The sequence below is a fragment of the Cuculus canorus genome, chromosome 5, assembly GCF_017976375.1.
Source record: "Cuculus canorus isolate bCucCan1 chromosome 5, bCucCan1.pri, whole genome shotgun sequence".
In the NCBI taxonomy this organism is placed as follows: Eukaryota; Metazoa; Chordata; class Aves; order Cuculiformes; family Cuculidae; genus Cuculus; species Cuculus canorus.
Window position 1 is genome coordinate 63,729,649 of NC_071405.1, and position 16,148 is coordinate 63,745,796.

A 16,148-nucleotide genomic window follows, 5' to 3' on the forward strand; every position below is an offset into this window, starting at 1 on the left:
TAAGGAAATATGTACCTTCATAGGTCTTCGGAGGCAGTACTGCTAGCAATTCATAAAGTTTATGTCTGTAAACCGTTGATGATGTTTTTAAAGAATTTCCATATGATTTATATATTGAAGAAAGCCTTAAAACATAAAAAGTACATCAGAGATGTTAAAGACTTGAAGCATTAAGCAACATTTTGGTTTCATTTGTACCACTTTCCTGAATACTTTTAAAGCCTATACATAAGTACAGTTTTGATCAGCATTATCAACAGTAGAAGCAAAACAACTTATTTCACATGTTCTCAGAATCCCTCTGTTCTCCATTCCCAGTCATTACTTTTATCTAATACTAGAGAAATAAATAAGGGTCTCTATTGCCTTTGACTGTATGCATATTTATTATAATTAACTTTGTGGGTATCTCTGTAAATTTAAGTTTAGAGCTCAAATATATTAAATCACTACATATTCTGAAGGCAAAAATTTAAAAATATAAAACCCATTTCCAGCTTCACTCTGAATCTAAACATAGAAAATTCCCATCTCTAAAATTTTTTGTCCAAGTGTATTGTTGAATTTTTTTTTAATTTATAAAAAATGATTATACTTAAACTTGAATGTGTATGTCTGATTAAAAAAGTAGAATAAAACCATTAAATTAACAAAAGCATGCAATACTTTCTTACTCATTTTTTTTTTTCACAGTACTGGAATCTGCACTATGCCAGCTAAAGTCTTCAGCTATACAGCTGAATTCAATTCTACACTCTAATTTTTCTACTTTGTTCTTTAGAAAGTGCACTAAATTGAATACGAGAAGATTATTCTGTAGCTTTTCAAAACCAGAATGTAATTTAACAGTACACACTTACTGCGTCAATAAATCAACAGCACTTGGAAGCGGAGGAAGAAGCCTCTGAACAACTTCATCCGTAAGAAGACCAGCACAGTGGGAAACAAAGCTTTTGATAGCTAGAAAAGGAATTAAGATTTTAACTTAGTGTGAGATATCTAGAAGGAAAAAAATCACATTAGTGAAGTAATCACATTATTACTTCACTAATAATCAAAAAATAGGAAAAAAGCATGCAAAAAAATTCAAGTATTTTGACCGATAATTTAAGAAACTGGGAAAAAAAATCAAAATAGTTACATGTACAGATGCACTGTTTTGGTGTCTCAGCTTGGATGCTGATACCCTGACTTTTAATTGTATATATAAAGGCAAGCATTTTTGGCGTTTTGTTATGAATTAAGTTATGGGATATAACTCAACTTCATCATAATTCCATGATAATAATAAAAAAGAGAAAAATGTGAGAAGCATGATGGTTTGATGACCTACAGCTTACTGTGCTAGTTTTCTATTTAAATTTAGCTTAATTACTGTACTTTAAGAGACAAGTTATAGGTACAGAAATATTTTTCATTATTTACAGAAAATTAAATTTGAGTCAGCTGTTCAGAAAGCATCTAGACAGTACCAGTATTAAAGATCTATTTCCAAAAGGAAAAAAAAGAAATAATTTAAAGGTTAATTGTTTGGTTACTTCTAAAAAGAAATTACTATTGAATTCCACGTTTCCGACACATTTTAATAGTGAGAGAGGCAGGTAATAACTACACTAGGTTCTCATAACTGCAACGCAAAGGGCTTTGTAGTACTCTAGAATACATGACTGAAATACAAGAAGCATTTAAATATCACTGGAGTCATCTCTTGGAAACCCAAATTCACAATATTTCATGATGAAAAATTGCAACCTAAAATTAGCAGCCAAACACATAGTACTATTTACAGTATGAGAACTGCAACTTCCTTATTTTAATTTTTACCTGAGTCTCCCCACTCTCACAAGCGTGTTTGACAGACCTACCAATCCTATTTTTGCTTACAGTAAGTCAGCTATTAGGAAAAAGAACTGCAATTTACAAAGCATAATAGAATCATAGAATCATTTGGGTTGGAAAGGACCTCTAAGATCATCAAGTCCAACCGTTAATAGACTGGATAAACAACAGAACATACACTGTTTTGGGTCCTCACTCATTACTGCGTAACGTATGTTAAACAAGAGAAGAGAAGAGAAGCAAGCTTTCTGATACCATTTACTGCTTGGAAATCAAGTGATTATAAGAACAGGAGGAAAAATCTTCTTGGATTTTTTGTTTGGTTGTGTTTTTTACAAAAAATGAAACATATGTAGATACAGATATAAAGGTTGGGGAGTGAATAAATCCTTTATCATCCAGTGAGAAAAATCCATGTGAAGTATTGTTCTTTCAGAAGGAAAACCAAACAAACAGACAAACTATAAGTATGAAGAGAAAGACAAAGTAAATCCCACTTACCACAGATAGCACCAGCACGACCTTCCAGCGTTACTTGCCACGTAAATGAATCTCCTCGTGTTTTCTCTGTTTCTAGGTCTTTAGGAGATAATGGAAAGATGCACTTCCACAGTAACAGCATTCGTGGCAGATGGTGTTGGACAACTGCAGGACCTGTAAGCATTGATCATTGTCACGCAAATGCAAGACTTAATAAAATTAAGGTTTTCCCTTTTATCTATGTTCACAAAAGTATTACAGTTGTAATCAAAACTTTAAGCCACTGTCCTAGCCATTTCTTATGTAATTTCTCAAATGTTTGCTGTCTCGATACTCCATTTTCATACGTAACTACATACCCATTCATCCATTTACAAGTATGTCACCAAGCCATACATTATCACTGTTTTACTAAGGACAGAGCCTGTGCATCACCACCAAAAAATAGATATAATACGCAATTGTGATGTTCAGAAAAGCAAACATTTATTATTGATTAGTGTACAAGGTGTGTTTTCCCTAATTGAAGAAAAAACTGCGAGCTGTTAGGCAGAAGTAATAGCTGAAAATGTGGAAGGTGACTTAAAAATACGAACAAAACAGATAAAATACATTCTTCATGAGTAATTTAGTGATCACAATCAATAATCTGACCACTAATAAGTATCAGCAAGTTCTGTAGGATTTCAAATGCCTTATAAGAAAGAAATACAAATTATTAGCTAGTTTTGTTCTGGGGCAGATCTAAACAAAAAAAAGAAAAAAAAAAGAAAAAAATCAGTGTAATTCTTCAAGATCACAAAGACATTTGTTAAGACTGATTTGGAAATTTAACTTTTATACTTAATTAACAACAGTCCCACCCAGTCACTGTTTTTCAGACACTGCTCCCAATGAACTAATTGCAAATTTGGAATAAAATACATTTTCATTTCAGAAAGTTTTTCTAAAGATTCTGCTTTATATTGTTTTTTTAAAATTATTTTGCAATGTTGAATTACATGAAAAGTTGAAAGAACTGAAGTCAGAGAAAGAACACAGAATAACTTAATTTAGTTGGAGAAAAACTGTAGCGAGATACTACCTAATGTCATGAGGGCCGCTATCAACAGCCATCCAGCCTGTGTTCTCTGTAGTGAAATACGACTGTTCTGAGAAGCAGAACACAACAGATCCTCTGCTACTGTCATGATGACCTTCAAAGTTAAAAAGAAACACGTAGCATCAACATTTTAGTAACTACCAAATGATTTTTCAATACTCTTTACAGTGTTACTTAATCTTATTTCAGCATCTCCAAATAGAATGCCATCTTCTTCTTACACTAAAGCAAGACAATCGGGCTCATTAAGTTGCAATGACCAGCTTCAGTACTAGTGTGGGATGGCTACAACAGTTCCTGTGTGGTTCCAGGTAATTTACTTTGCTGCTTTGTCCCTTTCTTTTATCACTAGTAAAATGAGAGTGGATACTTCTCACAGGAATATGTCTGGCAAGGATTAAAACACTAAGATATTCCATTTATGCCACTATGCAGAAAAAGGATAGCGGAAGACATACGAATCACAGCTCAGAAGAAGTGGTGAAAGGGGTAACGATCTCTTAATTCCTGTTTCAGAATAAGGTCTGCTATTCTCTTTGACAGTTTTTAATCAGAAAACTGTACGGTATGATTAGAATTAATCTTATCTTAGCTTCTCCACAATAACTGCATGTGTCTACTACTATGGACTAAATAAAAGGTAGCAATCTGTGCTTGTTACCAAAGTCTGAGCTACCTAAAATTTATGTGGGGGAACAAACAGTGTGTCCGTGGACAATTACCACAGTACGGCTACAACTTCAAAAAGTATTCTGCAAATAGTTTGCTGCAATTACGTTTCACATACGTAAAAAAGTTATTTCTTATATCTTGCAGTATGTTTGGTTGCCAAAGCAAACTGCTTGTAAATTACATATTACAAGAAAGAAGTGTCCTTATCAATAATATTGTTAGCCAATTTCCTTCTATAGTGTTTTCGCACACTGTAATTTATTTGGAGGATATAGACAGCTTCCTTCTATAATTTATTTGAAAAAATATAAAACTTCATGAAAGTTTGAAATTTGTATACTTCCAAAATTAATGAAATATTAACAGTCTGAATATATTAGCTTCCCCAATTCCATAATGCTATCAGATGGTTGCAAATGAAGACATTTGTTTTGACAGATTCTTGATAGATTTAAAATATTTTTTTCTGAAATTAAACCAACACTTTGTTAAATTATACTATTAAAAATTACTAACACCTTAATATACTTAAACTACTTGATAAGCATCCTAGAAAGGATTTCAATTAATGATTTCTGACAGTTTTTCTCTCTATGTACGAGGAGAAATGTCTTATTTTTCAAGGATTTTTTTTGAACTGAAGCATTACCACGAGTACAAATTGCTAAATACATAAGCAATTTGGTTTGTAAACCCACTAATTATTTTGTTCTCATTAATATCTTCCACCTGTAACTCTAACTGCTCTCTCAAAGGAAAATGCATTAACATAAAACAGTCCAGGTCACTACTGTCTACATTTGATACTTCCTTTTCAAAATTGCTCTATTTAACACTGGTCTCTTTCAGCTTCTGAAAAGAGGAGCTAGTCTGGAACCTGGCAGTGCTCCTAGGAAAGAAAGGAAAAAGGCTTTTGTCAACTCCTCTGTTCTATTCCCCCACCAGCTTGGTACAGACTGTAATGTTTCTCCCACACTTTTCTGTACCCTTCCACATCTCCTCCTGGCCTTATTTCATCCTATTTTATTCCTCCAAAAGAAATCTTTAAGAATTAAGTTCCTCTGTTATACGGGACCTTTACTTCATCTTAGGTGTGCAGTATTTGAATGGCACGTCTTATCTATATAACTGGAAAAATGATACTCATTTTGTTTTCCCCATGGTCTTCTAGTAATCACAAGGAAAAGTTTTTAAAAGCACTTGGGACTTCGAATGTTGAGAACTGTAGCTAGCAAAGTGTTAAGCAGTGGAGTGGAACTGTTAGTACTCAACACTGCCGAAAGGGTGGGCTGGGACTCACTCCAAGGGACATTTTTCCTAATGTACTAAAGCATTCCTTTCATCATACAGTGGTGTAATAACAAGAAAAAACCCACAATCCTTGTGTCAAAGTGTGCCACTTCTTCCATGTTCACTGACTCCAAAACAGTTATTTTCAGAAGTGACAATGTAAGTTCTACACTATGCAGACAATTAGCATGTACTGCTGACACTTGCGTTGCACTGTGGTTTTCCAGCTGCGAGTAACTTCATGGATAAAGTTTGCATTGAGACAGAAACAGCCTATTCTCCTGGCTGTATTTCTACATCTGCATACCTCTAAAACTTCAGAGCGCAGTATATCCTATCTATGCCAGTGGAGAGATTGGTACAAGCATCCTAAACTATGTTAATACAAGAAATTGTTTTCTGTTAAATTCTGGAGAACAAACTGAGAGCATCTATCTATTGGATTTGATGAAAGGTTTTGTTGGACTTGACCAAAGATTTCCCAGATAATACATAATTGCTATTATTAGTGGAAGCACTCACTAAACTGTACACTGGAGAGTCACTGAGGGCCTGGAAATTATTTATTTGTCTTAATCTGTGGCATGCAATAGATCAGTATATATATTTCTAATCAGTCTTTTATAAAAGAAAGATGTTTTCCTTCATCAACATCTAATACACTTCAGCTTTCTGAACTCCAGACTAGCCTCTTCTCACCATTAACACTGCTGAAATGTCAGCTTTCTAATTTAAGCCCACCTAAAAATGGGATTTGGGGAAGGTTTCATCTTGCTGTAAAGAGTTTAGCTTGAAATTCTGAAAAATTTAACTCTACTCAAGAAATGTTTTCAGCAAGTAAATCTTTTTTCAGACTGTTCAATTTAAATCCTTAGAGCTCCTCAGAACTGACCTCTGTCCCAAAACAACAAACAAATCTTTCCCCTAACAAACTCCTCCATTAGGAAAAGGTAAGTTGTAAAGTTATTAGTGATGTTTCCTGAGACATTCACAACCCTGACACGTGAGAAAAACACTTAAACTCGTTTGAGTTACAGGATGATTCAAAATCCTCTTTTTGAGGGAAGATAATATCTCATCCATATATGGGTTATATGATCACATCATAAAGAACACATGCAAATACCTCTGCAAAAACACAAAACCCCCCACCTGTAAGTATTCAGACCGTACCTTCCCTTTTCCATGTGGAATTCCTAAAGAACTGTGTTTTACTGCACCTAGCAAAGCAGCAACAGCAAAACTGTAGCCGGTTACTGCTTCTGGGGAGGATTTCAATGCATTAAGACGTTCAATGCAACGATCCAACAGTAGGGACACATAGGAGGGCAATGCTACCGCAATACAGCGTAAACACCAGGCTGCTGTTAGTCTAACTGAAACGCTGGGATGCAGAATGACAGAAATTACTGCTTCCAGAACTCCTGAAAAATAAAATGCATAAACGCACTTTAGAAATCGGCAAGTAGATTGTGAAAGAAGCAAAATTATATACAGAGGAGTGGTGCGCATACCACTACTCAGTTTCTGCACTTCTCTTTAAAAAGTACTATTCATTTTTATTGTGAAATATTTCTTATTGAATTTAAATACTTCAACACTTTGCAAAAATGTTCTCTTAAATGAAAAAACAATGTAGAGAAAATCTAATGTATTATGTAGTCATCCATGAACATGCATAGAAACTATCTGTAAGTATTCTCAAGGAAGCAGCTATCCATGCAGCGGAAACACATGTCCACTTGAATCCATTCAGACAAAAAGAAATGTCTCACTGAAGCTAAATGAAAGCAGTAAGGGTAGATGAAGATACTGATTTACTATAAACATTACGAAGTGCTGGACTTTAAATACAACCCCTAATGGAGTTAAACTTGATTTGGGTTATTTTCATTTTTTTTTTAAATTAACGTATTAGTACAAGCCAGAGAAGACAGAGAACTCTTTGGGCACTGCCTGAAGACTTCCTACAGCACATAAAGTAGCCAAGTTCTTCTCTTCTTTTTTTTTTTTTCAGTTTAATCAAAGACAACAGAAAAGGATAGAAGAATAAGGCTGTCCAGGTGAAGAGACTGCACACCAGAAGAAAGATTGCTATAGTCAATGGCAGACAAAGGATCTCACCTTGAAAGAGTTAACGGTCTACCCATAAGAAATCAGAGAAGATCACAGTGAACAAAGGAATACAGTTTGTACTCTGGTTTAGAAAATAATTCAGGGCTTGTACCTGTACTAGAGTCTTGTAGTAATGGTGCTGCTGTAGTTCCTAAGGCATGGATGAGACTTCCGAGTTCCTGAAGTGCGCACACAAGCACATGCTGACTTGCTGTTACTTCTGTTGTACTAATTCTTGTTTCCAAGTTACTGTCATTCATTGCAGCATCTAATAATACAACATAGGAAGATCCCCATGAAATCATTACCAAAATAAAACAAACAGATTGGAACGCGATTTTGCTATGGTAAGTTGTTTATATTACCAAGTGAATTTTATCATTACCATTTTTATTACCAAACTGTTTTCATGAAGGTTTAATTTTACTGAGACAAGTACACTCCTACTACACAAACTACAGTAGCAACGTCTGTGAGACCAGGAGTGTAGATAAGATGGAAAACTACCAAACTGCTTATCTTTAAGCAATAGGGAACAGTGGTTAGTAAGAAGCATGCTATTCTCAGCCTCATCAAAAGTGACTTGAAGAGGTCGTATTTTGATATAACTTGCCAGATTTTATGAAACAGCAGGAAAAAAGAAATGGAAGGAAAGAGTGAAACAGTGTGAAAGCAAGCGAGCAAGACAGTGGGGACAAGGAATAAGTAGGAAGGGAAAAATCTGGAGGTTTTTGAAAGTTCAGCTTTTGTGACACAAATGATTGTGCCAGTTTAGACATTTAACATTTAGATATTTAACTAGGATACAACATGTATCTGTATACCAGGGGATAACTGCTTATGCCGATCCTTCTCTTTCTTTTCCTCTACAAGGATGATAGTGAAAGATCAGCTACTATTTTTTGGAAGCAGTATACAAGACTTTATCATGCAAGAGATCTGCTTTCCCCAGTACAAATGCTTGTTTTGTCAATTAGGAACAAACGCTTCTTTCCTCAACCAGCAGTAGCGTCAGCTGCTCTGAACAGGAAGGCAGAATCTGGCTAGACATATAATAACCACCATTTTCAGTTATTTCACAATACTGTCTATATTTTATTATTGCATAATTTATTATTTTATTATAACTGGTTAAAAATATATTCACCAGGGAAGAAGTGTTTAAAAAAAGCTGTCTACACTCATGTGGGTACACACATGCAGAAACACAGACGGACACAAACAGATAACCAGCCCAAGTTAAAAACAAAGCAGTCCATCAAAAGCCCTCTACATTATTATGGTAATAAATCAGCACGATATATTCTACTTCTGCAGTCTCTGGATTAGGAAGTTGGACAATCACTTAAAAAAGGAAAGACAGAGGCTCAAATGGATAATCTTGTTAGACCCATACCCACAACTTTCTTCAGTTTCCAGATGGCCTGACAAATCTCCTTGGCAGCTGCAATTTGAGCTTTTTCCCCAAGAAGGCCTCCTACTGTAGCTCGAAGGATAAATGAAACACAGCAGCGACAGCCGATAGCATCCATTTGACTCTGCACAGCCTTAGGGTGAGACTGAGACACAAGATCTAGAATATGGGAAAGGAAGGCAGAGAAGTTCCTTTCAAGCCATTGTGCTCCTAATGTAGAGACAAATACCACATACGCCTGGAAAAGATTCGAAAAGAAGCCATATTTGAGCAAAATTGTCTGGAAAACCACTGCCAGCTATCCCCCACACATAATTTTTTTTTTAATCTCTGCACATTGCCACAACTAAATAGTCACTAAACTGAGATTATTTACACATGTATGCATCCATAAATTGCATACATTCTCAGTTCAGGTAGCTTCAGTGGTTTTGGATCTACTTAAATAATATAAATTACTATCACAACTTTACAAGCAGTACTGCAGCCTGCTTTGACTGGAAGTTAATTCAAGCTACGTGTCCATGTTATTTCATTCCAGAGTGTGAGAAATGGCAGTTTACCCTGCGCAGGCACTTGTTATGTAAAACATTGTGTTTGGTCTCACTGAACAACAGCTTCCAGCTATTTAACATTCTGCACATGGAACTCAAATTTAATGTATGAATGCATTTTAAGAACTACTATGTTACAAAACTATAACCCATAACCCTGAAAGAATTTTGTTATTATAGGCTTTGACTTAGGGAATATTTGCAGCCCTCAAGCACTGCTCTTCATCTCAATGAATTTTAATTGTTTGTCTTGCAATGGTGGGACCATAAAAAAACCCTGTGTTTGTCACAACAAAGAGAAAGAATGCAGAGTCACTTTACAAATCTAATCACCACAAGACCATTTATTTTGCCACATAATACGCTCCCTTACAACTGTCTGTGCCAGATTTTCTTAATGAATAGATATGCTACCATCAAGAAAAGGGAACACAAAAAATGAGAATATGCAAATTAACACACAAAGTTCCTAATAAGAAAGTTCACAAACACTACCCCTATTAATGAACTTCTACATTTGCCTCATGCACACTTTGTCCCGTGACTAGCATTAACAACTAAATTATTCACATAAAAGAAAATGAAGTACTGTAGACGGAGAAACTGTACGATTTGATCCTGTTAGTATCTAATAGTTCTTAAAAAATACTACTTAGGCTTCATAATCTACCAGTACAGTACCCCTGTTTTAAAGATTTGAAAACTGAAGAATTTAACACGATTAAGAGACTTGTGAAGAGTCATACTGCCTTGGCTACATCTTGAACTACATCTTGAACCAAACTGTGTCTTAAACAAACATAAATTCTTCTTCCATACTTAAGTAAATCCTCAGTGTTTTTCTTTTGATTTATAACAAGCTGTTTTCACATAATAATTATTACATTTTATACCCGCAAGCATTTTTGACTAGCAGGCACTGATATACACACACTATTTCTCAAGATTTTCTTATAGAAACATTGCACTGTTCTGGTGCACAGAAACTGTTGTGGTACAGTTAGAGTGTACTATCTGTGTTAACACAGAAATGCATGAAAATGAGTCAGGCTCCAAAACCCAGTACAAACAGTCAAAACACTGAACTGAAATATCTACTTCTGCAAAAAGAGTAAAACCATTATGTATATAGAACACTCCAGGAACCTGACACACATTTTCTAGGCATATACCTCTAAAGGTATTAATGTTCCCCAGCTTTTCAGTCTTTTCACCAGAAGTTAATGCTTCCACCTAGCATGGTCTGGGCATAGAAGACAACCAGTGAGCACCTTCTGGCTGTTTCAGTACAAAGTCTGGCAGCTTCTATCAGTAACTCAAGCTAGTTTACAGATCTTTTTTGAACTGCAGGATTTGAAATGCACTGAAAAATTCCCTTACTGGCAAAGAGCTGTGAAGACTGTAACAGACTAAAATAATCACAGCTCCCTGATATATAAATTTTGATCATGACCTTTAGTCTTGATTCACAGGTGTAACATTTTAATACCTACATCTTATCTGGCAAATGCCATTTAAAGTAATATTTAAAGGAATAAGTTGATATTTTCTGAGAAGTTTATACTGTTTTTACCAGCATGCACTATATGGTCTGACTTCAGTCCTGCTCAGTGAATAAAATCCTATTCTCTAAGTGAGCATCCTGGAACACAGCAAAACAGGTATTTAGTTTTATTCCCTGGTAAATCCTGTCTTATTTTTCATGCACTTTCTCAAAGAACTATTCTTTCAGAACAGGACTGGGTATATCCCTATAGAGAAGGAAACTATTCCAAGTTACAAGGAATCTTTTAACTTCCCCCTTTCAATTTTAGAAATAAGGTATCAAGTTTTAAATTAAAAATTTGAGGAAGTACTTAATTTATATCACTTTCTTGAAATTCATATAACATGAAGCTTTCAGAAGTAATACATATTTAATTTTGAAAGTTTCAAAATATTAGGTCAACAATGAGCAACATCCTAAATATTTTCTCTTCTCTTTCTAGCATAACTCAAAATGTCAATCCTTATTTTATACATTTCATCACAGATAAAAAAAAGGATGAAATAAGAGACATACAGAGAGCAAAATAGTTATTATAGGAATGTTTAGCAATCTTAGAAAATAACAAACAATATAATCCAAACCTGGGTAACTCCAACTCTAACATCTCTGCTGACCGAACTGGTCCCTTTCAGCATATCACCGCTGGCTCGTAGAAATCCACAACTTCCACGCATAAATCCAGTTCCCAGTAGCTCCATCACTTCTTCCAAAGAGATTCTGCGCAAGTTATGCCTGGTGCATGCTAAGAATAGATGTAAAACTTTAGAGAAATACCTCTGCAAAACTTGTTCCTTTCTAGAATAAAAGTTTAAATACTAATCCTTTCAGAAAAAAACACAATCTGAAGTTCAGTACCACAACCAAATCCAAATACTGTTCGAGCATAATTTCACAAAAGAAACTAAGACATTTTAGGACTCAATGCTCCAGTAAACTACAATATTTCTTAAGTTTTTCTGCTTCAGGTATCTTTAGATAGTTTAGGACATCACCTAATATGTACACATATATTTACTCTCCCTCAGCATTTACCAAAAGAGGTCTGTATGGCCTACTCTTGCTCCCTGAAGTTTCATGAAAGTCCTAACTCTAACTTATTCCAGCTTGACGCCAAAGACAATCCTCTATTCCAAACTCCAGACAGGGCAGATTACCATTCTGCTATGCTTAGCCAGAGAAGGGCACAACCATGGGGTCTCTTAGAAATAAAAGCATATTACCTCAGTATTAAATTAGACGGAAAAAAAAATGAGAATAATAGAATATGTTCACAATCTTGGGAATCACTAGGAAAATTATTTATTCCTAGTTCATATTCTGCTGTTTTATTTCTCTATAAAAAGTTCACTTAAAACACGTGCTGGGACATGTGTATGCACATATAGCACAATAGCTGCATAGTGTGCAAACTAAGTGACCTAAAATTTCACTGTATTTTTCATTCTCTTTGAAGTATTTTATTGGGAAAAGATTTAAGACTATCATGCCTGAAAAAAAACCTCACCCAACCCAACATCAGCAGTTTATCAGATACAAAGCAGCAACTTCAAGATTATGCAGTTCTTCATGCATTGCTTCCTCCGTTTCTCCCACAGCCCCTTCCAGCCCATGACTAACTTCTGTCTTCACTTAGCTCTGACTTGTTTTTAACCCAGTGCTTCCCCGCTAAAAATAACCAGCCAAACAGCTGATGAGCCTCTTGTATTTCTAAAGTGCTATGGTAAGATTATATAGCTACACTACTCACAAAGATTAAAAAAAACCTACTGAATTTACTGAAGAGTGGGGTTCTTCTACCTTCTAATAAGAAAAGATAACTGCTGATTGGTTTCTGTAATGCAGTAATTGTCTCCAACGAGATTTTCAGAAAAATACTTTAAAAATCAAGACTTCAGAGCCTCCAACACAAATACACAGCCTGGAGAATTCTGAAAGGCAGTAAGCTAGGCTTAAAGGCATGTCATTGCGTCATTCACTGCTTACTGCACTGACAATCTTCTCTGAAGCCATTAAAACCGTAAGAAACAGTCTGAATCACACTTACTCAGCATCTTGTTGTACTTGGTTTAGATTACAGATAAATACTTAGATTTATATTTCTAAGATTGGACTGAAAATACGCAGTCTGAATGACAGAGATTCGAGATGTTCACTAGATGCCAGGATTGAAGCATCATCAGGATTGAAGTCGGATCAAGTACTGTTTGTCAGGAAACAGTTATGTACTCATGTTACATATTCAGTGAAAAAAACTGCATGCACATTTCTGCTTCTGATCACATTTGTATTGCTTGACAATCCAGATGTGGTACTGATGATTGTGGAAACCAGCCTGAAAAGATATCCTCAACTCTTTCATTTGACACACACTCTTTCAAATCTTTGTGTTTTCAATACTGTTGAAATTAATCTTGCCTTTAAATTCTTTAGAGTGCTAATTTCTCTCCACACAGCAACAATCTTGGAACAGAGCTGGTTAGTTTTAGCAAATATTTTTCCCTGCTTATGATTTCACAAATACACACATTTTTAGGCTAACATAACCAAAACCACAGCACTTCACAAGAAAAATGTCATGAAAAAAACTAAACAAAAGATATCATGGGAGTTTGCATTACAATTTTACTTTGGGCTTCAACAGAACTTGAGAATTTCTAATCATGTGACAGATTTCTAGAGATGAAGAATCAACGAAGTACATACTTTACCTGTGGTCTGTTTAGACATTAGAGCTCTAGCCAATACTGTGCCTAGAAGTTTTGAAACTGCTAATCGTACATCATAATTGGAGCCTTCAAAGGACTTAAAACACAGGTTCACAACACTATCCAGGTCTGTACTCCACATAAATACTGCTTCATTCTGAAGTTCAAGAAGACACTAGACACAAAAGGGAAATAAAAATGTTTAGATGTGGAAAAACACTCAGTGCAAATTATAGCTTGCTACATAATACATAGAGCTCTCCCTAACAAAATAAACACGCTGCTTCATACTAACAATTACTTGAATTTTTGCTGTCAAGGCAATATCAAAGAAATAAAGATAAGCAAAAAATGTATTTACTGGTGTTTTCATTATCCATTAAACCAGAATTTTATTTAGGGAGCCTACTTAATAAAAACAGCTATTAGAGCACTTTACCTTTGCAGCAGCACAGCGGACTGCCATGGATCGATCTGTCAAACATGATCGGGCAGCTTTGTAAATATCTCTATGACACGGGATAGCAGCAGCTCCTAAACCATTTAGTATATTTTGTAAACTAAGCATGATTTCATAACGACCCTGAGACTGAAAAGTGAAAAAGAGAAATGTTAAAGTTTAGTAACTCTAAGCACCTTGGAAATACAAAATGCCAGCTACTGAAATATGTAAACAATGGTTTGGGTCCTTTGGACTTACAGAGATCTTATTATGCAGAAGTGAGTTAAAGAAGATAACTTGCTCTGTAACACTATAAGCAAGTGAAAATAGTAATTCTATGTTCTACTGGAAAGTACTCACTATCAGTTTAAAACTCCAAATGTGAAGTACAAGCTGGAGCAAAAATGCTCTCATTAATAAGGCAATTAGATTTTCTAGTTTACCAAGTTCTTTCATGAAATTCGCTTGAGAATAGTTATGACCCATCCTTTTATGGTTATAATCCATTAACTCTCTAGCAATTCTTTGGAGTTCAGACATGGATTTTTATCCAATGACTTTCCATAATTTTTCCATATTTTGGTATCATGCACTTTCTCCTAGTCGTTGGTCCAGCTACGAACAGTAAACATCCTATTACTTTTCCAATCATTTTTTAAACATGCTGTTCCAATACCTCTGCATTCTTCATTGCTTTAAGCACATTCCCAACGGTGTCAGTAAAACTGTTTCCCAAAATTCTTCCCAATTTTTTGTATAAATAGCCCAAGCATACCACCGCAGCACTAAAACAAAAGCAAATCCAAAGACGCGTGAAAATGGATGCAGTAATAGATGGAAGGGATTAAGACGACTAACGTAATCAATGGGCAAACAACAAAATAAGTGAATAAGATGTCCCAAAAATGTAAATGGATTGTCAAAATTGAAAAAAAAAAAATTGGTTGTGTGGCACATACAGTCTAGGAGAAATGTGGATACAAAGGCTGGAAAATAACTTGGATAATACAAGAATTTAGGTCATACAATCTTCCAATAAATTTTACAATAGGAATATAGTATAAAAGTGGATCTGAAAATGGTAACATTCATTTCTAAGTAAGCATGCCCTGCATCATTTAGTCTATGGCACTGTGCTATGACAGATGCTGCTGGAAGCAGCCAAAGACAGGTTTATTGACAACTTGATCGTCACCAGTAGTCTGCAAATGGTCTAGTAATTAAAATTCTGGCATCTACATATAACAATATATAATAAAGAAACACTCCGAGGGAAATAAAAGTATAAGCCCATGTCCATCTCATGGCATACAGCTTCTGAATTTAGTTTCCAGGTGAAATATCTGACATTTGGAGTCTGTGCTCATTGACTCCTTCAGCAAAAGTAAAAAATGCTAAATATTGAGATAAAAAATAAAGAAATAGAGAGTTGCTTAATTAAGGAGTATTTTCTTTTGCATAACTAAGGAAAACACTTCGGTGAAAAAAATACAGTTCTATAACTAAAATGAATTTTATGAATACAAGGAAAAAGGAAATTACAATTTTAATCTGCTTTCAGCTCTTTGGCCAGACCTACTTAAATTTGCAGTGACACTGCTCAGCACCCCCTTCAGGAAAATATTTTAATTATTTCCCAACTGAATTAGAGTTTCACATAAAGAATTTTAAACTCTCATACTGAACAAATCCTCAATTAGAAATACGCATTTAATATTAACAGTAATTCTCTAAGTGACAAAGTACAGAAAGATAAAACTGATATTGTTTATTGCTTATCATACTAAAAACCTGTTTTTGTTAAAGCAATATTTTACATTATTGCTTTTATCCAAATCAGTACACACCAACAGTTTGTATTTTCATTTTGTTGTTGGTGTGACTGGGCATAAAACTCCAATTACTCTCTCTTTAATTAGCTTCAAGACTAAATAATATATATTTCACATCATAATCCAAAGAAGGAATAGTTAACAAATATACACA

The 16,148-nt window shown here is 34.9% G+C and overlaps 1 protein-coding gene across 9 annotated transcripts in view; it reads right to left on the reverse strand.

The window, feature by feature from the left end:
- The window catches only part of HEATR5A (HEAT repeat containing 5A), a 61,809-nt gene that overhangs the window by 30,094 nt on the left and 15,567 nt on the right, over positions 1-16,148 (reverse strand). For 7 of the 9 annotated variants that reach the window (XM_054066776.1, XM_054066778.1, XM_054066777.1 and 4 more), the window contains 11 exons: positions 14,839-14,947; positions 14,160-14,309; positions 13,724-13,895; positions 11,597-11,757; positions 8,895-9,150; positions 7,611-7,766; positions 6,557-6,807; positions 3,404-3,515; positions 2,341-2,493; positions 861-960; positions 16-125 (listed from right to left, as the gene is read on the reverse strand). In XM_054066776.1, coding sequence (XP_053922751.1) covers positions 16-125; positions 861-960; positions 2,341-2,493; positions 3,404-3,515; positions 6,557-6,807; positions 7,611-7,766; positions 8,895-9,150; positions 11,597-11,757; positions 13,724-13,895; positions 14,160-14,309; positions 14,839-14,947 — 1,730 coding nt within the window. Of the gene's footprint in view, positions 1-15; positions 126-860; positions 961-2,340; positions 2,494-3,403; positions 3,516-6,556; positions 6,808-7,610; positions 7,767-8,894; positions 9,151-11,596; positions 11,758-13,723; positions 13,896-14,159; positions 14,310-14,838; positions 14,948-16,148 lie in introns of those variants that run through there. The other 2 variants (XM_054066783.1, XM_054066784.1) reach the window with 2 other exon arrangements.